The following is a 22,236-nucleotide window of genomic DNA, read 5'->3' on the forward strand; positions in this document are numbered from 1 at the left end:
TGCCCTGCTTGGGCTGCTGTGTACCAGCTCATTTTATTTCATTGAGAACCACCTCTAAGCAGGGAAATTAATTGAAATCATAAGGCAGTGGGAGGGGAAGTACCTGCTCTCCCAGCAGCTGACAAAAGCACATTTCTTAGAGAGGAGTGATAAAAGCACATCTCCTAAGGGCAAATGGGCTGATTCCATCACAGAATTCAAGAGTCACTCTCAGGTTTGCAGAGGACTGAGTGAGGAATGCACCCAGCCTGGAGCTGCTCTGCTCTGAGTGCTGAAGTCAGAGCTTGAAGTCATTTCCAGAGCCAGCTCCATCTGCATGCCACACATCCCACTGAAAGCTGCACATGGAGCTTTCCAGGCAAAACACTGAACCTCAAGTTAGAAATAGGCAACAGGAAAAAAAATAAAAAAAACAAAAACCAAAGAGGGCTGTGCACTCAAGGTACAACAGCTACATCCAGGCACTGTTTCTGGGTAAAACCCCAGAAAACCTGGAATTTTCAGGCCAATCCAGAAGGAAATCTGTGGTTTTGTTTGCAACTGATGTCAGATGTTGCAAAGCTTTTTCCCAGACAATTACAAGAAATCAAATTATATCCATTAATTAAACTTGCTCCAGTGTTTCCAGCCTGATAAAGCAGCCTCTAGGCATTGTATATGTTCTTAATGTATCTGTGCTTCCAAAGTATCTTTAATTAATGAAAGAACCCAAAATTACTTATTAATAAGGATCTGTGGGCTTTGTAAACCTCAAACATTTTGCATGAATTAAAGAACAATATAATGAAGTTTTAATGAATACAAAGTCACAGTTAATGTAAAATTTATATATAGCAAGCCAGAAGGGGAAGGAATTTAAAAGTACTTTAAACCACAGGTTATTGGCAGTTTGATAGCTCCTTTTTATATTTTCCTATTGGGTGCTTGGTATTTTTATTATATCAGCATGGCCTGACTTGGTGCAGTAGAGAAAGTATCAGCACAGAAAGTTTTGGACTAAGTTAGACTTGGATTAAACCAGTAACAAAATAAGCTAAAAATTATTTCATGACACCAGATCAAAAGGAAAATAAAGACAACAACAGCTGAGGGATGTAATATATAATTATATATATATAAAGAATTGATTCCTTTTAATTAACTCTTTATCAATGCTGAATGCATTTAACACAATTTTAAGTACAATAATATTTCACCCACAAAATTCAAATAGTGCAGGAGACACTGAATGCCAGAGGGTTGGAACAACTACTGCAACTGCATTTTATGAAAAACAAAACACTTGAGTGCTTCCATGTCCCTGTTTCAGTAAGCTCAGTTTTTTTAATTACAGTATTTTTCCCTTTATAAACTGGAGGGTTACAGACCTAGAAAAGGGGTGTCTCACTTGCAACATGACATTTAGTAAAAAAAAGTTACAAAACCCATCAGCTTTTAATAAAGAAACACCCTGGAATTCCTCAGCTAACCTTGGAGCCAATAAAGGATTTCAACCAAGGAAGCAAAGTGTCTTCTCCAACTGGAATTATGTTAATCCAGAGTAATGACACAAATTCCATGGAAATAACCTGGAGTTACCCCAAAACAAGGAGGGGGGAAATGCTCCCTTCACCCTCTGAGCCCCCAGAATCTCAGCTGAAAACAATGGAAGGCTCCAGCACAAAATGAAGCAGCAATTACCCTCAAAGGAACCACGAGATATCAAGACTGAAATGATTCTGAGCCAAGCCAAATGGGTTTAGTGCATTATGATTTGGCTTTGTAAAAACATCTTAATGCACACTACACAGAACACTTGCATGGTTCAGGGGCAAGGGGTTAAAAATCACTGTGCATCCCTCACAGGGAACAAACAGATTGAAAAAGGTGGCTAAAAATCCAGTTTAAAAAAAAAATAAAAGCAAACATTTTATGAAAGAAATATTCTATCTGAAACTATTGGTGCTCCCATTTGATGGGCTGCTGATGTCAATCTAAGCAGAAAAGATGCACTCACATATATATAAAAATCAAAACAGGCAGGTTTCACCTTCCAGGCTGGAAAAACCTCCAAAATATATGGCATATTTAACCAATAAAAGGGAGCTAAGCTTTACCCAAGCCTTTCATAATGCACTTCATGAAATAGTTTTTTTTCCTTTTAAAAGAACCACTGGTATTAAATAGACTTTTTCTTTACATACAGTATTGGTATATACAAAACAAATACAGAACAAAGACAGACAAAAAAAAAAAACCCAAACAAGTGACTTTAATAGTCTTGAAGCTCAGGAATATTTTGGTACAGGTCCAAAGCCTCTGGGTTTGAGAAAGCTCCTCGCTGCTCCACTTGTTTCCCTGCAATTATTTGCTTCACAGCCACTTCCACCTTCTTCCCATTTACTGTATACTGAAAAACAAAAATCAGCAAAGATGAAATTACATTTTTTTCATGTAGTGGCTTTATGAAAATATTCATGAACCCCCCCCACCAATTCCAGAACTCTATCAAAATTTAGCAGAATGCTTTCTCTTTTGTTATACTTGAAGCACTTTCTTCTGAAAATCACTTGAAGAGTAGGTAGAACTCAAAGAGTTTGTGTCATTTTATTACTCCTACTGGCAATTCTGTGAGAACATGATCAAGCTCCAATATGGAACAACAAAAGCAGATCAGAATCATGGTATAAACACTAAAAATATTTGGTTTTTAATGTTCTGACATATCCAGTGTTCAAACAATTTTAAATTTTAAAGGTGGGCTCAAAACAAAGTTAAACTGCACTGGGCTTTGGAAGAAGAAAACCATGATTTTCTTATCTGAAAAGGACAGTTCTTCTAAAAGGCTGAAGTGAAACTGAGCTTAAATGTGCTCACTCTACAGTTAAATGCTTCAAGACAAACCATAACAAATAAAATAAACTGTAACCAGCAGAGGCTTCACCTCCACTTATGAATCACACAAATTCTATTACCTTGTGTGACTCAAAGCAAGGACACTGCAGGAAAAACCCTGGTTCTTCTTTTAGGATCAGAGCACTGTAGTTTCAGCCAGGAGGATTTGCTCCAGTGTGAACAGGAGCAGCCAAAGCCCAGCTTGGGTGATCTCTGTTTTTAGAGGTATCAAAGCTTTCTGAGCCCCTTCCTTGTGCTGGTACCACAGACATTTTTGGGGGTGGCAGCTTTGAAAAGCTGACACACAAATCCCTCAAAGTCTCTGGGAACAGGAGCCCAACCTGCCAGGCTGGTCCTGCCTCCAAAGCCCCTGAACCTCCTGAGCTCCAGGCACCACCACTGACCACTGGGAACATCCAGAGCCAGGTGAAACAATCCTCAGCACACCCTTGCAGTATTGTCTCAACACAAAAAAATCCAACTTTTCTTTGTTAGCCCTGCTGAAGTCATGTGTAACCCTCCTGAGGCACCTTCAGCTCTCCCCTCAATCTTCATTTTCACAGGTGCCCAGAAACCACAACAGCTCAGTGGCCTGCAGGGGAGCTGCCCCCTCTAAAAAACAGCAAAGGCTCTTCTAAGCAAATTAGTTTTATCAGTAAATCCTGGGGATGATGGCCAGAATATTTATCTGGTCAGGATAGATTCACACTGTGGTTTAAATACTGAATATCCCACTAAAACCATGTTTTGTGCTACTAAATCACCTCAGCACAACTGCAGTGTTTCTACCAGGATGGTGTCAGATCATTGTATTTTCAGATGAGGATTCAAACACTTCCAAAAGCAGCAGAAAATAGGCAGTTTCCCTGCCAAGTAAAACTTTTAAAGAAAGATGGGTGACAGCTTTGATCACTTCACCACTGGCAGGTTTATCTGGAAGGTAATTAAAATTCACTCAATTCAGTCAATGTGTGAACTAATTAATGATCTAAGCAGGCTCTCCTGAGGGGCAGCCCATCCCAAACACCTCCCTGCTGCACTTTCAGGTGATTCACTCAGTTCACAAGTTCAGCACTCCTCACAGAAGCTGAGCTGCAGCCCAGAAAATGGGAACTTCAGGGAATTTTAACTCTCCTGCAAAGACATTTGGAGCCAAGGACATCTGCCAAGAGCATCCTGAAACAATTAACTCAAGAGTTCAGGACCAGATCCCTCTGTGGACCACACAGTATTCCTGAGCCCTGCAGCACTTCACATGGAAACCCTCACTGGCAGGAAGGGGTACCAGCATCAAATGATGGCCCTGAAGCCTCAAGTATTTTCTCTAGACACACTCAAGTCTGTGTGCAAATGGACATGGGGAAACCACACTCTGCACTTCCATTCTGCTGCTCAGAGACTCTAACAGAGGGCAATAAAACATTCCAGCTAAAGAGTTGAAAGAGCTCCAGCAGAACAGCACCAAAAGCCTGAACATGCACAACCTCCAGCTACACTGATTTCTCCCCCTGAACAAACACAACTTCATTTTAATTCCTGTTACAGTTAAGACAGTGAAGGAGTACATTTAAGTGGCTAAACAGATGTAAAAGTGAATGGTTTACAAAATGATCTCCAGAATTTGCCAAGTGCTCTCAGCCTTGCTAAGAACATCACTTGTAACAAGAACACAAAAACAAAATATGCTTATGGACAGCCAGAAGAGCTAAAGTTAAAAGAAAATATTAAAAAGGTAATTTAAGAGGTTTAAGTACATATTCCTGAGAAAACTCAACCCATTTAAAAAACAAAAAACACGCTTAGCTGAAGAGGAGATGAAAAGATGTTGCCAGGCAACGCAGCCAAACTATTTATAAAGCTCGAATACACTTTTGAGATGCTAAAATTTCCACCTATGTGGGTTTGAAGAGCAGTGACAACTGCTCCTTAATTGCTAGTGAAGGTGGCAGAGCCCAGAGCAGCAGTGCCCCTGCCCTACCGGGATGGCCTGGGTCTCCAGGATGAGGCTGGGCACGTGGCGGGCGGACAGCGCCAGGCGGATGGCGTCCTGGATGCGCCGCACCAGGCTGCGGCTGAAGGCGTGGCTGCACGCCATCTTCAGGAACAGGATCACCCTCTCCTCCCCGTCCTTGTTGTACTGGGGCACGCAGAGGCTGTCAGACACCTCCTCAAAGGCTTCCACTGCAAAGGGAACAGGGTTAGAGATGGGGTTGTGGTTTTCGTGGTTGCGTCGGACAAGGAAATTGTCTCCTCTGCTTCACCTCTGCTGGAATCTTATTGAAACACTGATCTTAGAAAATTAGGATTTTAGTTACCTTGCTGAAAACAAAAGTTAGAAGACAGTAGTTATCTGAAACTTAAATAATTGATTGTCTGTCACTTTATGTTTGCTCAGCTGTGCTTACAATGGGAAAAGACAAAACTAGTGAGCAGATCCAAAGGAACATGGACAGTGCAACCAGAAACCCTTTCTGAGAAAAACTGGACTGTCCCCAGAAATCATTGGTATTATCAGTGATAGAAAAGGTCAAGAGCTCAGGGTGAGGAAGACTCACCTTACTTCCTCCTTTTAAGACCCCTCCCCACAAAAAAACAGTCCCAGACTGAATTTAAGAAGCCAATCAACACTTAACAGCCATTCAAGCTGATTATCATAGGAAGGGGGGATGAGAGGGGCTGTTATTATAAATATGTATTTGTTTGATTCCTTTGCTAATAAATGGACTCTGATCACCTGTTATTTTGCAGTATATTAGAGGATTACCTCACTGCTGCCCAGCACTGAACAAACACACACTTTGTAACTTTAAATTGTTACAGAGACTTTTGTCTATCACAGTTGAGTATCAGTATTAGACCAACACTCTTATTTTGATAATTCATTATCTCTTCCCTAAAAATGCAGGTTTAAAGACCACTCAGGCCCACAACAAATTTACTATTATTTTTGTGACAAGGTTTTACACAAAGCCATTTTCTCTGGCTTTCCCCACTGCAGCACAGACAAAAAGTCCTGGTGACACAAGAGCAAGGAGGCAACAGGTCCCTGAGTCTCAGATCAGACCTCTGCAGGGACAGTCCGCCCACCTGTCACAACACAGACTTTGAAATACAAAGCACAAGCCCAAGAAGGTTTCTGGGCTTCAACACTTATTATCAGGAAAGTACAATAAAAACAGAGCTAAGAGCTTGCCTTTAGGGCAAGAAGAAAAGCCTGACTGGTTAGGGAAAAAAAAAAAACCTGCTCCATAAAATGTTTTTGTATATCCCAAACCCTCCCAGCCTACAGATACCTCAGGAAAGCAACCAGCTTTAAGTTGACAAAATCAAATTTTACTGATGCTCACATACTCTGCACTGTCTCATTTGAAAAACAAGTTTTTGTTAATCCTTCTAAACACCCTCATAATGCTTCCATTTCAGATTTAAGGCAACAATGTCATAGCTGGAAGAGGTGGAAAGTGGATTTCATACCTATGTTATAGATCTCAGAACTTCCAAATCTTACTCCATTTGGGTTTAATGTACCATCACTGAAAAAAATCACAACAAAAAAGAAACATGAAAGTGTGATTACAGCTCAATCAAGAGGAAAAATTGATGCACTTAACCAAGTCTCCCTAGTGAAAGCAAAACCACAGTAGAAACAGAATTTTAAGAAAATTTGAGTCCAAAAGGCATTTTGCTCATTAGAGTGAATCTGTACAGTGACCAGCAACATTATTAATTCACTCAGATTTGTTTCAAACAGCAACTTGGAAATGCAAATAGTAAATTCAGCCTCAATGGTGATCCTGAATGTCTGTGATCACTGACACAGGCACAACATGACACCTGACCTTCTGAAAGGAGTTTTGCTGTAAAACAAGGGGATGGCAAAGCCAAGACCACAAAACAAGTTCCCCAATTCACCACCTCCAAACTCCTGTAACCATTGTGAACCTCAGAACACAAAACCAAGTCCAGTCCTTGTGTTCATAAATACAAAAGTGAGGTAGAACCTCAAAATGAGCTCCTTTCTCCTAAATCCAGCTGCTCTGATTATTTTAAGGGTTGAAAGCCACAATATGGGATTCAATAAAATTAATATGAAGCTAACAAGGGTTACAGAATCATGTGTATTTTACTCCTAGGTGAAGACTGCAAATTTTCACACTTTGTTTCCTCCACACTCTCCCACCAGAGCACTGTACCTGCGACCCAGCATGACAATTCCTCCAGTCTTGGGGTTAATTTTGCAGAAATCACCATGGGCCCAAACACCTGGTGGGGAATGGCAAAGGTTAAGCAGCTGATTTCTTCATCCAGTCACAGCAGACATTGTGTAAGTCAGCTGGCATTAACTGAGTGAAATACACACAAATACAACTAATATACTCTGAGAGCTGCCCCCAGCAATGAAAAAGTTTCTATATCCAAAAAACAGCAGCTGGAGATGCTGCTCCTAAAAAATCCCTGCCCCAGAGGCACCAGAATTTGGCATTGCTGTGCCACATCAGGACCAGCCCTGGATAAGCAGAGTCCTGCACAATTACTAAGAAAAGCCTCTGCTCCACAGGTGCCTGTTTCTTTATTCTGTCCAAGGCTAAGGATGCAGCACATGCGTGTCTGAGGCAAACTGTGTTTAATGTACATTTAATCCTCGTGCTGATGAGGTCAGCACTGATTCCTTGGGACTGACCCCTCCAGGCAGGCAGGGCAGCCTGACAGAGGTGCAGCAGCACTCATTAACTGCACCAGAGCCATCCCATCTCACACCTGAGCCAGGCAGTCTGGGACAGGCAGACCTGCCCAATGACAGCAGCAGCAAAATTGGATTAGAGCTCTGCTGAGATCCTCACTGGTTTTATTTGGATCTCTGATCAAAACAGAGCAGGAGAAAACTGAGTGAGGAAGTATGAAACACTTCAGAGCTCTCAGCCTGGAAGTTGGGACTCAAAGCTGCACCTGTGGCTGTCACTGGGAAGCAGCAAAGAAACCTGGGCCTCCCCTCTGCCTCATCCTTACACACCTGGGAATTTGGAAAAATAAGCCTTTCTGTATTTGCTTCCATTCTCATCATTCCAGAAGTGTGTGGGCTGACAGGGAATGGGCTTGGTGCAAACCAGCTCTCCACTTTCACCCCAAACTGGTTTTCCTGTTGAAAAAAAAAAAAAAAAAAAAAAAAGGCATTTTCCACATTTCATTCCTGTAAATAACAGTAACAGGGCAAAGAGCATCTCCACTTATTACTGGTTGTTAAAGTCAAGATCATTTGTATTTTCTAAGTGTGCACAGTATTTTGGACCATAGTTACCTTCATCATTCCATGCTTCTACAGCCATTCCAAGATTTCTGGCCTGGATTTCTCCTTTGTAAACAGGAACTGTAACATTGTGACCCATGAAACATGAAATGATATCTGTTCCACCTGCAATTAAAAATCCATTTAGAATATACAGTGTTTTTTGGAAAAAGCAAGCCTGAAAACTACATAGGAAGCCTGGAACAGCCAACTGCCAACCTTTGCCAAAGGCTTCAGATCCACAGAAAGCAGCATAAAACAAACAGCATTATCTAGGATTTTGTAACTTTTATTAAAAGGTTTTCTTCCTTACTTTATATATCTTGTTGTATGTGTATGCCTTTCATGCAGAACTATCCCTTAAGGCATAAGCTTTTTTCAACAGTCTCTTTAATCTCATTTAAGGGAATTTCCATTTATAGGAGAGAGAAAATAAACAGGCCCTACTTTACTGACTTAAAATATTTACAGAATTATTTAGAAATGTTTTCTTGTTTGTTTTCATTAGTTTAAAGTAACCAGTCAAGCTATTCCACCCTACATCTACTTAGCTTTTATACCTTATAAAGGAGCCAGGCCTTCAGGATGAACAGTTATCTTAAGAAAAATAGATACTGTCAAATGCTTACTTAACTGGAATATTTATAGTCTTTCTAGGACTTCATGGAAGAGAATTAAGACACAAATCAATCATATTAGCTTTTCTCAAAAATAGGCTTCTACATTTGAGTCTATTAATGTCTGTAGTAGCAAGTTCTAGATTCAGCACTACTCTTACTGAGCCCAGAGTCTGAGAACTTCAGCAGCAGAAGAGTTATAGTTTAAAAAGAAAACTGAGTTTAAAAGCTCTTTGAAAAAGCCAGTCCTTGTTACAAAGCAAAATGAGGAGTGCTGTGGTGGACCTGACACGAGCAGAAGTTGCCTCAGCCAGCACTGCTCACAACAAACTGCACAGCATGGGGGCTTGGTATTTCTCTAATTATATAATCTACTAAAAAATCCATCTGCAGTGCCAATTACTTGGCACAAAAGAAGTGAAATGGGAACTCTCCAAGAGGTATTTTCTGCTAAAGTCAGCTATATGCAGAACAGTATGTTCTGTAGGTTAATAGACTCTTTGCTTGATCTCACCCTGCCACCCCTAAGGACAGCCAGTCAAAATAAATGATCATACTTCAAATCCAAAACATCCACCAAAAATGCTTTGGAGTGCCTGAGTTTCATTATGGCACAGTGAATTATGCAGAAAAACCTCAGCACTAAAGACAGCTCATTCCAGTTTAACTACAACCAATCCCAAATGATCCAGAGGCTCAAGCTTCCCAAACAAGCAGGAACTGCACAGGCAATCAGAGAATTCCTGAGATGCTGCAGCATAAAAGCCTCACCTGAAATGGATCCCAGGAGGACACTGCTTTTTATGTGTTTGTAGACATACTCATAGCTTTGAGATTTGAGAGGTGATCCTGTAGACAGGATGGTGTGGAGTGTTTGGAGATTGTGTGTTTCACCTTAAAAAGGAGAAAAGCAACACAGGTTAAGGCAGAATTTTTCCAAGTGTTTGGAACTATTTGTCACTACAAGCCAGAATAATTACATAAAGGACTGTGACAAGACAGGGAGCCAGAACCAGGAGAGGTAGGAGGGAGGACAGAAGGGATTCACCAGCTTTTTGAAGCTTACATGGTTTTAAATTTCTCTCTTCCAGCACAGCCAGCCACTTTGCACCTGTTCCAAGGATGGTGATCCTAGAGGGGAAAAAGAGTTTACATGTTTTGCATATTTAAATATGCTAAGATTCTAAAGACCTGCAATCCCCACTGCAGTGAGCAGAGGCTGTTACACACTCTGTATGTGGATGAGATAAACAATGCAGCCTCTTAGAGCTTTCCAAGTGCAAGGCACATCCTTTTGAACTATCAAAATCAGTCAGATCAAATGTCATCTCTGCACTTAGAAACTTTTAACTCTATTTTTCAAATATTAAGCAAAGCTTTCCCATCTCAAAAAGACATTCACAGGAATTTGTAGCTGCAGAACACTCAAAGACATCCCAAAATGCTGTTTACTTTATTAATGGGCCATAATTTCTCTTAATTTTCCAAGAGTGCCTTTGTACAGGCTTACACAGAAAAGCTTTACCATTTCAGGGCACAGTTTGACAAAATATTACTTGACCAGTGATTTTCTGGAGACAGCTGTTCAGTTTCCAGAGGTGGAAGCCTGAGCTGCCCATGCCTTACATGAACAGGAATCTTGGCCCAACAATTCAATCCTGCCCTTGCAAAGTGTATTTGGAGCTCTTCAACACAATACAATTAAAACTTGAAACAAAGGCTGTGTTCCTTCCATCTGTCAAGGGAAGTGCCAGTTTAATGCTCCTGCTGACATTCAGGAAATCCTCTTGCCTGGCTTCTGCTGATTCATTTTACATTTCAGCAATAAGCTCACTCCAGAAAATGCAGAGATGGATGAGGATAAGGAACACAGCCTGAGTGCACAAAGTGCAACACCAACACCAGCAGAGCTTAAATAAGATCCTGCTAGGCTGGCTGTGACTCCAAAGGCAGGATGGGAGGTAGGACACTGCTCCAGGCAAGAAGGGAATATTTCAACACTGCCAGAAGGGGATCCCCTCCTTTGCCATGCTGGTGGAACCTCCCCTCAGGTAGGAACAGGCTCCTTGCACACACATCAGTGCACAAAGCAATTTATCAGGCATATGGGAAGGGCACACAATGGTTTGGACTGGAAGGAACCTTAAAGATCATCTGGTTCAACCCCTGCCACAAGAGCCCCCAGCCCAGAGCTCCTCAGCTCCCTGCACACTGCTCATATGAACTATTTTTACTCTTGTGTAACATCTCACTTTCCTTCCATGCCTCAAACCAGTGCTTATTTTACATTAGAATACAAAATGCCTCTCTATTTTAAGCTCTTTGACACTTCCTCTACAGCACATGTAGAGCCAAATCTCCCTTTATTTCCTTCCAAATGCTACCTAAGTGCATTTAGTCACCATCCACCAATTCCCTTGCACAGATCACTAATGAGTGACCACTTGAGTCATTCCTGCCAGGCAGGATGAGATATCCTGGTGATACCCTGGGAATATGCTCCCTGAAGGGAACTGTGGTGCATCTGCAGAGAAGAAGGTAATCTTTACATGTTGGAGGCTTTTTTTGATCATATTTAACATATGAGTGAGCTGGGAACAGACTGCATGATGAAGCAGCTCCCAGATGGCCGCGGCTTTTAGCGCCAGATTACAAAAGTGAGACATGCAGCCACATTTATCTTCACTTTTGGCATGTGGAAACTATGCTTAAAAATAAGCTGGGTTGTTTCTCAATTCTCATTTTTCTGCCTGTTGTTCTACCAGGGTTTATTGGAGGGGTAAAGCATGACTGAAATTTGTGGGTTTATTTTGTGCCTTTTTTTTTTTTTTCTTACTGGAAGCATTTTGACTTGGCATTAAGCTTCAGTTATAATAGCCAGAGACAAAATGTCAGTCTTTAAATATTACATGTCACAAAAGACAGTGAAGTTTAAATTATTAATCATGCAGAGTCAGAAAGTGAATCTTTTGTCATCCACTTTTCACCACAAACAATTTTAATTATCAATTAAAAATGACACTCATTTTTCTGGCAATAAAATTCAAATTTACTCCTTACATGCAGTTGGCAAAACAGGAAAGTTACAAAATAAATTTTACAACCTGAAGTTTAACAAAGTGTACAAAGCTAAATGCAATCACAGGGTTTTACAGCTGTTTATCTGGTACCTGCCATTTCTCTAGGATTCAAGAAAGGGTGCTGTGAGCATTTTTCAGGCACAAAAAATGGCATGAAACAATTACTGAACAGCTTATCAGCATGAATTAGGCATTAAAGATTAAAAAGTAAAATATGAAAATATAAGCAGCCCTGCTGAGCCCTTCCAGTCAATTTATGTCTTTAAGTCAAAAGTTCTATATTAAAATCTTAGGTTGAGCTGCTTGAAAAAAGAATTCTTATTTACTAAGTTCTGAGTGTGCTGAGAAATTGCTCTTCAGATTGCTCCCAATTACTGCCTTTTGAAAAGGTTGCTCTTGAAAACTATTGAACTAAGAGTCTTTGTTTGCCTGGAATTCTAATACCTGACTCCAATTTGAAACAATCAGCTCTTTGTCTCTCCTCCTCTCTAAGAAAATGTTTTAGTACAAATTTTTAAAAGCAGTTCCACCCAAGGCTGAGCCAAAAGACAAACTGTGACATGCTGTGCATGAGTTCCTGAGCACACACAGTGAGGCTGTTTGGGTCAGTGTGGCAGGAGCCACTGCCACCACCCTTCATTTAACCTGGCACATACCCCAGCCTGTCAGTCAGGTCCCAGAGCACATTTGGTGAAGGAATCAGAGGAGAGCCATCATACAGGACCACTGAAGCTCCTGTAGCAAGTGCAGACACCAGCCAATTCCACATCATCCAGCCAATCTGGAGGAGAGAAGAAACCTCTGTGAGTTTGTCACTGCCTGCAGTCCTGGCAGCCCCAGCAGTGCTGCCTACTGGCACACACATTATTCTACCAGTTTTTGTTTGGTTTTTTTTCCTAAAACTCAAATGGGACAATCCCTTGCAGTAAAAAACTGCAAGACTCAAAGTGTACTTGTGGATTTGTATGAAGAGTTGTCCCATCTTTCCAGGAAAAACAGGAGCTACAGGCAACTCTAGAAGGATGCACTGGTGCAGATTTTGGCAGAAGCTGGACCCAAGCACACCCCCTGCCCTCATGCAAGAGGTGCCACTTCCCCTCCACCTCCCTTGCCTGGTTTTCCTGCTGTTAAACCCACAGCACTGACTTTGATCAGATCAGCAAACCAGGCTGAAGCTCTGCTCAGCCCCTCACCAGCTGCAGGTTCCTGATGGATGCTGATCTAACTGATCACTGCAAACACCTCATGAGGTGAGGATTCCACACCTCCCTGCACACACAGCTCCAGAGGCAGGAGCCAGGACAAGTCTGAGACAAGGCAGTTACCATGATCCCTCCATGGAGATACTGCAAACTGACTAGTCATGTTAAAGCTCAGAAGGGAACTCATGAGGAAAGGCATCAGCCTTCTCAAACTGCTGCAGTCACACAAGGCTTAGGAGTAGTTTCTTTATCACAGGGTTAGAAAAAACAAAAAACATCCCCCACCACAACTGAGCTCCACACAGATGAGGTTTACCCCCTTTCCTTTATCAAACTTAGAGCTGGGCAGCTTCTTTCCTCAAAACCAAAACAGAGACATAACAAATCCTCATCTTCAGTATGACCTAGCCCTGCAGGAAGGTGGAATCTGATTTGTAGGTGATATTGATGAGGCAGCTTGATCAATAAACCTAAGAGACTAAAAATCAATCCATTTTCCTCACCAGTTAGGTCAGAAACATTTAACATGGGTTTGACCTTTAGCAGAAAGGTCCTTGTTGCATTTTATTATTTCACTTTTCTTTTAACTCACATGGGACAACCCCTTACAGTAAAAAAATGTAACAAATAAAGAAGTGTACTTGTGGATTCTATGAAAAGTTGTCCCATCTTTACAGGAAAAGATGTTACAGTGTTTTTCAAACCCCTGAAGCCCCACTTGCCGTTGTGTAGTACATAATGACATCACTGCTGCTCATGTTGCCATGAAGAATGTGTTCCTTCAGGTGCTGTATTAGGGTACCCTGCAAAAAGAGTGAAAGCAAAATAAAAGATCATATAAATGAGCAGCAGAACTCTGACAGCACATTAAGACTTAAAAAACACTAGCAGTCAATAGCTTGCAGGAGGTACTCCAGGATTAAAGCAAGTATTTCCTTTGACAAATGCAGTAAATCCCAGGGCCTATCTACCAGCAGCAGCAATGCATTCTCCATTTTCTCATGGAACTCTTCAGCCTCTCTCATTAGACCTCAGCAATTCCCACTGCACATCACTTTTAATCCATGGAATAAACAACTCCCTTCCCTCCAGCTCCACACATCACAGTTGCTCAGTACTCCATGCAGACCCTCATTTTAGCAGCAGGTTTTCAGCAGTCAGGTTTTTAAGAAGCCCTTTGACAGTTTCATTCTCAGTCTGTTTGGGAATGGGAGGAGAGAAGGACTGAGAGCTGCCATAAAATGCAGCAGCTGCTGAACATTAGCACCATGTGTCCAAATTATCTTATCTATTAACATCTAGGGGACAAAAGACCTGACAGTACAGATCTCTTGTAAACACTGGAGTGACAAGAAATGTGAAATGTCTCACTGTTCAGAGCATCAATATTAATAATGTCCTGAAATGTATGACTTCCTTTTGTTGGAAATGCTGCTAAACCACCTTCCTGATCATCATTAAAGCATAACTTGCTGGGATAAATAAATTTACAGACTACTTCATTAAGTCATTTCACTGCAGTGACAAATTAATGTAGCCAATGTTAAAATAAAAAATGGTTTTTGCATTTATGCAAGGAGTCACAGTGAAACCATTAAGAGCCTCATAAGCATGAAACAAGATTTACACTGAAGGAAAACAGATTACAGACAAACATTCAAAATGAAAAAGGAGACTCATAAAACTGGCACATGCTTTGGGAGAAAAAGCAGAAAACATTAAATAAAAATAAAGGAGTAAATCTTATTTTCACTTCACTGCTCAAAGGAAGCAGGTCTGAATTCACCTGCTGCTGTTTGAGCACCCTCAGCTGTCACAACGCTGCCATCTAGCTACAGCTGCCACCTCCTACAGCTGAAAATCACCGAAAAATCGGGATTTAGAAACACTGTGTCCAACTGGACTTGCCAAAAGAATTGCAGGTGTTTACATAATTACTGCATCTATAAAGGAAAGCACATTGTCCCTGCAGGAGATTCTGAAAGAGCCACACAAAATAGCAAAATTAAAAGTCATATTCAATTCAGGTAAATACTGGTTTTCTTTTGCTTTCATTAGGGGAAGGAAAAGGAGACTTTTAACAATGGTTTTAGGTACAGGCTATGAAGAATTTCCCTGCAAAACCTGGTACATCTCAAACTGAAGAACTCTGGGAGAAGGCAGAGCTGCTCTGAACTCACAGCCCAAAACACTGAGTTAATTTATAACACCCATTTATTTATAGGACTTTTATAACCCTCCAAACAAACCCCAAGCATTTATCACCTCACACCAGACCTGGCAGCTGATAAAACAACTCCCTGTTCTGCTGGTCCTCCTTGGGATGAGCCCAGTGAAGAGCTGAACATCTGGAGTGTGGGAAGCAGCAGGCACAGCTGGGGCTGAGCCCAGCAGGGAGCAGAGCTGAGCTGAGCCTTGCAGAGCTCAGGGCTTGGGCTGGGCTCAGCAGCACTGCCCTCCAGCATCAAACAGCTCAGGGGCATCTGCCTGCAGCAGTGCACAGGTTTAAGCTCAAGCCTTGCAAGTCCTTGAGATGGACAGACATGAACTGAAAAGGATTTCACCTCAATTCTCTCCTTGGAATAACTGGAAAGAGGTCTGATATGAATAAGGCAAGAACCACCAATGTTTTCAGGACTTCTTCCTGCAGCACACCCAACTGGGCAAACCACACAGGAACAGAAAAAAGCCTACTCCTCTGAGGCACCATTTTAAAAATTCATCTCCCATGACCTGGCTTCATTTTCTTTATTTATGTATGTAATTTCACTGCATAGCAAGAAAACAGATCAGAAACAGGCTGCAGAATTAGATAAACTGAGCTGTGAATTCAAAATAAGCTGCCTACTGGCATCTAAAATCAGTACAGTAACGAACCAGCATTGGAGCATACTATAAATAAGCATTAATTGAAATGTCTTCACCAAAATGTCATCTCTTCTTGCTGTTTTCACTACCAGAAAAACACTTGGTTTAAACTAAGGCTTAAGGAAAATAAAACAAAGACAGCAGGATAATTCTGCTTTTTTTAAAAAATCAAATCAATGCAAACCATCCTATTAATTCCAGTGGAAACAAGATTAAGCTTAGAACAAACAGACAAACCCAATCAAGTGTGTAAAAGCCATCTAAGAATTTATTTGCATGGACTTTGTGTAGGCCCTATTCAAACACTGAGGTCCCTAATTCAACAATTTGCTTTTTAGCCAGAGGTGTTAGCACCAGAAAAAAATAAAAATCATTTTGCACATCTATAGAGCTGCTCAGTGGGAACAGAATAATCACAAACAACAGATCTTATTTACCCATCCATCCATTCCCTGCTCTCCTCCCCAGCAAGGATAAGTAGGCTGGACCAAAACTGTCAGGTAGCTCTGCACATGATTCAGCTGGAGAGCAGAGTCATGATTCAGGGCAAACTAACACAGGTAACAGGGGAAACGAAAACTTTACAAAAGCAAAGTCTCATTGTCTGATCTCCAGCTACTTTTCATCTTTAGTGTTTATCACCCATCACTGAACAAAACACCTGTCCTGTTTTTGCTAATCCACCTCTGCAAGTATTTAACCAGTCTAAAGCCAGCACAGCTTCAAAACAGCTGTCAAACTTCAAAACCCACCTCCTTTCTTCCTCACAAACATTGGATTTGTGTCCCAAAGGGACCATTTTGTACATCACATGCTGCCTGCTGCCATCTCCTACTGACTGATAAGATATAAAGCAGTGTTTACAGGCAGCAGGGGATTTGTCTGGGGGCAAATCCTCCAGTCCCTGCCATCAAAGAGAGGCAAGAACACACACACTGGGGGCACAGCATCAAAGATCCTGCCCTCAGGCCACCCAGCCCTGCAGGATGCTCATCCTGACTTGCAGAGCACACAGCATGTGAAGTTCCATTTAAACACATTGGTACAAATGTTCTAGATACAACACCCTGCCTGCCTTAAAGGGGGAAAAACTGCCTTCTGTCAAGGATTATATTAAAGTTGCAACACTGCTGCAGTCAATTCCTATTTGAAGAGTTTTAGAACATCAACAACAAGTGGAAAGCATGTGAGCAAGGGTCATTCTGGCATCAATATCAGAATGTATCTTTAGCAACAAGACACTGCCTCAAGCAGTTTCCATACAATGCAAAACCTTCACTCAAGGAGATTCCAACTCTCTGGCTCCCTTCCTTGAAAGATTGATGAGGATGACACACTCTAAACTGATAAACATGAAGAAATATTCAAGGTAAAAAATCATCCAGATAATAAAAAGTGCAAGCTCCCTATGGGCCTCAAGCTAACAATGTCCAAAATTCAGTTGCAAACACCCAATTCAAGTTCTTTGCCTTTTCTTCAAGTATCAGTCAGGCCACATCTACTGGTGCTTTTGTGAATGACCCTTGCTCCCAGAAAACACCTGGAATCTGAAAGGTCTCCACACTGATTTCTAAACCAAAGTATTTTATATCCTTACCAATCCACACTTGCTTTCAAATAGCCACTAACAAATAAAGAGGTTCAGTGTCAAGTTACTGAAAAACTGTCAGCAATCAATTCTCCCTTACAACACACCACTGTGTGATGCTGTTAAAGGAAAAATGTAAGGCAAGCAGTTAAGTGCAGCCCCAGGAGGGAGGACATACCCCTGCTGAGTGAACCATGCATTTTGGTGCCCCTGTGGTGCCTGAGGAGTACATGATGAAGAGAGGATGGCTGAAAGGCAGCTGCTCAAACTCCAGCTGGGGAGCCTGGTCTCCTTTCCCAGTAGCAAGGAAGTCTTCTAAAAAGACACTGCATAAGAAGGAGGGGAAAAAAAAAGGACATTTCAAAACTCTGAAAGCATTACCTCAGCCCATGTGTAAGATCACCTCTGTACCCAGCAGTGCTCACATTACCTGTTTGGAATCTTAGAAATATCTATGGTTTCTCTTGGAGATACATATGGAATCACCACCACTTTTTTTAGGTCTGGAAGCCCTGGAAGAAGGAAGAAAACAATTCTTTCCTACATTCAGTTACATAAGCAAAGGCCTGATCAAATCATACAGTGTAATGCACTAAGTAACAGAAATAATTCTGATGCACTGAGCACTGAAACCCCAGAGGACTGGATTGTTACCCAAGATGTAATTTCCTCAGTGCTGCAGCCTTTCATGTGTAAATCTGCAAGCTTTAGTGCTGTAATACCTCCCCATTTGTCTTCAGCAGCCCTTTGCTCCAGCTTAAAAACACCATCTCAGCCCCTGCTCCCACTGCTGGCTAATTTCTGATGATCTATTACAGTTAAGCAAGCAGAAGACTGTTACAATTACAGAAAAAAACATTCAGCTTTCACCCAGATCTACTCTGAAAAGCTCAGTGACCACGGTGCCACTGTGAAGGAGGAAGGACAGCAACAACAGTGGCAGTGCAGGTCTGAGTGCTCACAGAGCCACAGAGCAGGAGGGATGCAGTCAAATACCTTTTACCACCCTCAGCAGCTTTTCCAAGTGGTTGTGCTCTTTGCCATTGTATATAACAGCTTCAACAGAGAAGATGAGCTTTGGCTGAATTTGGGAAAATCTGTCCAGTACACCCTAGGGATAAAGAGAAAAATGTGTTAAAAAATGAAATTCACTGCTACAGTGGGAAACATCAGTGGGTGCTAAATGCAAATTTCAAACAAGCCAGGAATAAGGACAATAATTACCAGGAGAGTTATTAAAAGACTGCCTGCTTGTCTTTCACTCACACAAGATCTCTGAAGAACAGGTTTGCAACAACCTATTTCATAACCCCTAAACTGATCAACCCATGATAAAACCCCCACAGATCACAGAATATCCCTTAGGGAAGGGCCAAGCTCACCAAGTCCTAAACAGCTAAAAAACACCTTGCAAGCCAGGTTAGACTTCTGTACAGAGGACAAGCAGCAGGGATGTGAGCAGGAATTGATGTCCAGGAAGGAGCACAGGACTCCTGGCTGCACCAGGGCTGGGGCAAACACACCAGCAGTCTTGGGGAGATGGATTTAGGTGGTGGGGTGGCTCCCCACAGGAGCTGCAGCTTTGTTCTGCCACCATTAACAAAGGAAATAGCACCACTGGTTTTTTAGCAAAATAAATTGCTGTTGAACACACACAGGCTACCAACAAAAGATAGCACAGCTCCTTTAGAATCTCTGCAGCACAACACATTCAAATGCTAAATTTTCAGGTGTCTCCTCCAGCTTACACTGTGTTCAAGAATTTACCACAGCTATCATCCTATTTGAGATTAAAACCCTTCTGGCATTTACTTTATTCCATGCACACTGCATGCAGCAGCCTACCAGAAATGGATCTTTTTGTATTCAACAGCAAGAAGCAAATCCTTTCAATAAAAGCTCTCAGCACACTGATGTTCAAACCTCCCCAGCTCCATTACTTGGAGCATTAAGAACTACAAGATTACACAATACTGTAAAATTGCCAGCTAAGTGTTCAAGAACAATCTCCTAAATCATGTTGCAGAAATCAGACTTGACTCATCTCCTTATTCTTTATTCTTCTGTTTTCTATTTTGCCCTCTACATTGCAGCCAAAATGAGAAACAAATTATTACCAAATCAGAAGATGAAAGCAAAAACATCACAATCAACTCATCTCTGTTACAAACTCCTTTCCAAGCTGGGCTGCTCAGCACTGCAAAAAAATCCTGCTGCAAAAGGACAGGAGTTCTGTCCTGCTGAGTTCTCCATGCTGTATCCTCAGGAAGCCACAGGTAAAGTACAGAGATATGGCTTAATATAAATGTATTAGCTGAGAATGTCACTGAAAGAGTTCCTTTTCTTTGTCACATTATAAGAAAATACAGTGACAATGCACTGACATTCACATTTATCAATTACTTTAAAACAAAAAACAAAAATCACCAGAATCTGTTCTGGTGACAGAAGTTTGAGAAGCCCCTTGTGTGTTACCTGACTAATTAAATCTCCATTTCTGAGTTGACACATTCCAGTATTAATGTATGAAGTCAAATTCCCTCCTCCTCTGTACCATTTCCCAGGAACAGACCAAGCAGCCACACATGCTCTGTGCATTTCTGTGTGTGCACACCCTCATGCTGAGGGCAGAGCACACACCACCCATTTCCATGCTGCCTGGTGTTTAAAAATTAAGACCAATGAGCACTAAGGGTACTCTAAAGAAGTGTGAATCAGAGGCAGAGATGGCTCCAGTTCTCAGGGTCCTACCAGATCTGCTAACACTCCCAGTTAGATTCATTAGCACTGGCAGGATCAAATCCCACAGGGCAGCCTGAGATGATACAAAGGCAACACAAACAGATGGAACATGTAATTGCTACACTGGAACTTGAATCCAAGCAGATGGCTCAGCAAGGAATTCCATCCACAAAAAGCTCAGGTGTAGCAGATATGGCTCTTGCTATTCCATGAGCCTCCAGTTCAGTCCAAAAAATGGAGCTGCACTGAGCTCAAAGGCTCCTTACCCAGAGCTCCTTTATGAACTGAAAACCCAAGCATTTCTCATGCACAGGCCACCAGTTTGCCATGAATTTCTGGGAATGGATAACAGGGAGTAGAGAGATGAAGCAGCAGCTGCCAAGAGTGGTGCTGTGCGTGGGAGGCAGCTCAGTGCTGCTCTGACAGCAGACTTCCTCAAGGCTTGAAGCCTTTGGAGGGGTGGCATTCAGAGCCTGCAGTGTGTGTAGGCAGCTCTGAGGAGTGACATTTCTGAGCTCCACAAAACACAAACACAAGTGGATTTCAAATGTTGAAAATGCCACACTATTTCTCCAAGCACAAAAGTCTTTGTTTGTACTAACAGGGCCAAATGCAACTTCACAAAAGGAGGAATAGCTTTTCCTCAGGATGGAATGTCTCTCAGGGCCTCTGCTGAGCTCCCTCAGGATTTTAGGATTTGAATTCATGCCAAGACATGCTGCCAAAGGAAAATAAATGATATTGATGGCACTGCAGCTCCAAGGCCAAGCTTCATTAAAAAGCTATCACAAAAAACTAAAAGCTGGGCACTGAAAACAACAGCACACCAACATGACAGAAAATATACCAGTCCTTTGTAATGCAAGCAAAGTGAACAATCTTCCCCCAGATAAGAGATGGAATCACATTGCACAGAAAATACTCCATACCATCATTTTCTGAGCAAGCAGAAAATATTTGTAGAACAGATTGATCATTACATGCTGTAATGATTTAATGGTTTTTTTTTTTTTCCCAATGATACAACCTCAAGTGTAAGAACATAGAATGCTGCTGCCCTCTAGTGCTAATCCAGGAATGATTATTCCATACATTTTCCCAGCCACTGGGGTTAAACACCAAAATTGTGTGTTTTATCAAAAAAAACCCAAAACACTGTTCTCTGCACTGTGTAATTGAAAAACACTACATTTTTCATATGCAAACCTTTAGATAGAAGAAAGGTTCAAAACTCCCCTTAAGTGATTAAGATCTGTGTTAAAAACTTGGCAAATTAAGTAGAAATTCCCAAAGCTTCCAGAGCACACACATCCTTTGGATGTCAACTTCACACACACTTATTTCCACACTAAAAGGAGTTAACCAGGTTAGTGATATTAGCATGAAAGTCCTCCCTGTTGGCAAATAAAGCCTTGTAGAAAACCAGGGTGGTGCTGAGTTCATCCTGACAGAAGGCAAAGGATGGGACAACTTGGGGTGTGGAAATCAGTGTGGCTGAGCAGCCTGGGGTGGGCTTTGGGAAGAAGAGCCAAGCCTCAGACAACTCTGCTGAACTGCTGCTCACTTGCATATTTAATATAATAAAAGCTCACCAAGACCATGGAGTCCATCTGAAAATATCCCAAGAGTGAGCAGATAAAGCCACTCAAATCACCAAGCTGAAAATCAGTAGTGACAACAAAGCAAGTTGGGATTGTGCAGTTCAGGGCAGCTGGAGAAGCTCTGGAGTGCTGGGCTGTGCCAGGAGGTGGCAGCAAGACTGAAGGGAACAGATCCCATCTGCCACCTGAATTCATCAGCCTCAGCAAGGGCTGGGACACAGCAAGGGCTGCTCTGCACTGAGGTTACTCACATTAATGCCAAAGTCTGGGGATGTGGAGCTCCAGATGGCACCGATGCTTGCAGCAGCCAGCATTGCCTCCACGGCGTGGATGCTGTTGGGCAGGTAACCTAGGGCACAGTGGAGAGGTGAGAGATGGAA

General features: G+C 41.8%; 1 protein-coding gene across 1 annotated transcript in view; it reads right to left on the bottom strand.

The window, feature by feature from the left end:
- Positions 1–1,086: 1,086 nt before the first annotated feature.
- The window catches only part of AACS (acetoacetyl-CoA synthetase), a 36,281-nt gene continuing 15,131 nt past the window's right edge, over positions 1,087–22,236 (bottom strand). Inside the window, exons 5-18 of the mRNA XM_056504671.1 lie at positions 22,108–22,205; positions 18,510–18,624; positions 17,944–18,025; positions 17,692–17,839; positions 13,780–13,860; positions 12,512–12,636; positions 9,842–9,906; positions 9,547–9,669; positions 8,171–8,284; positions 7,886–8,011; positions 7,068–7,137; positions 6,349–6,407; positions 4,853–5,055; positions 1,087–2,389 (exon numbers count right to left, since the gene is read on the bottom strand). Of these exons, the coding sequence (XP_056360646.1) occupies positions 2,252–2,389; positions 4,853–5,055; positions 6,349–6,407; positions 7,068–7,137; positions 7,886–8,011; positions 8,171–8,284; positions 9,547–9,669; positions 9,842–9,906; positions 12,512–12,636; positions 13,780–13,860; positions 17,692–17,839; positions 17,944–18,025; positions 18,510–18,624; positions 22,108–22,205 (1,547 nt within the window). The 3' untranslated portion in view covers positions 1,087–2,251. The remainder of the gene's footprint in view (positions 2,390–4,852; positions 5,056–6,348; positions 6,408–7,067; positions 7,138–7,885; positions 8,012–8,170; positions 8,285–9,546; positions 9,670–9,841; positions 9,907–12,511; positions 12,637–13,779; positions 13,861–17,691; positions 17,840–17,943; positions 18,026–18,509; positions 18,625–22,107; positions 22,206–22,236) is intronic.

Source organism: Oenanthe melanoleuca, chromosome 15 (assembly GCF_029582105.1).
Source record: "Oenanthe melanoleuca isolate GR-GAL-2019-014 chromosome 15, OMel1.0, whole genome shotgun sequence".
Lineage (NCBI taxonomy): Eukaryota > Metazoa > Chordata > Aves > Passeriformes > Muscicapidae > Oenanthe > Oenanthe melanoleuca.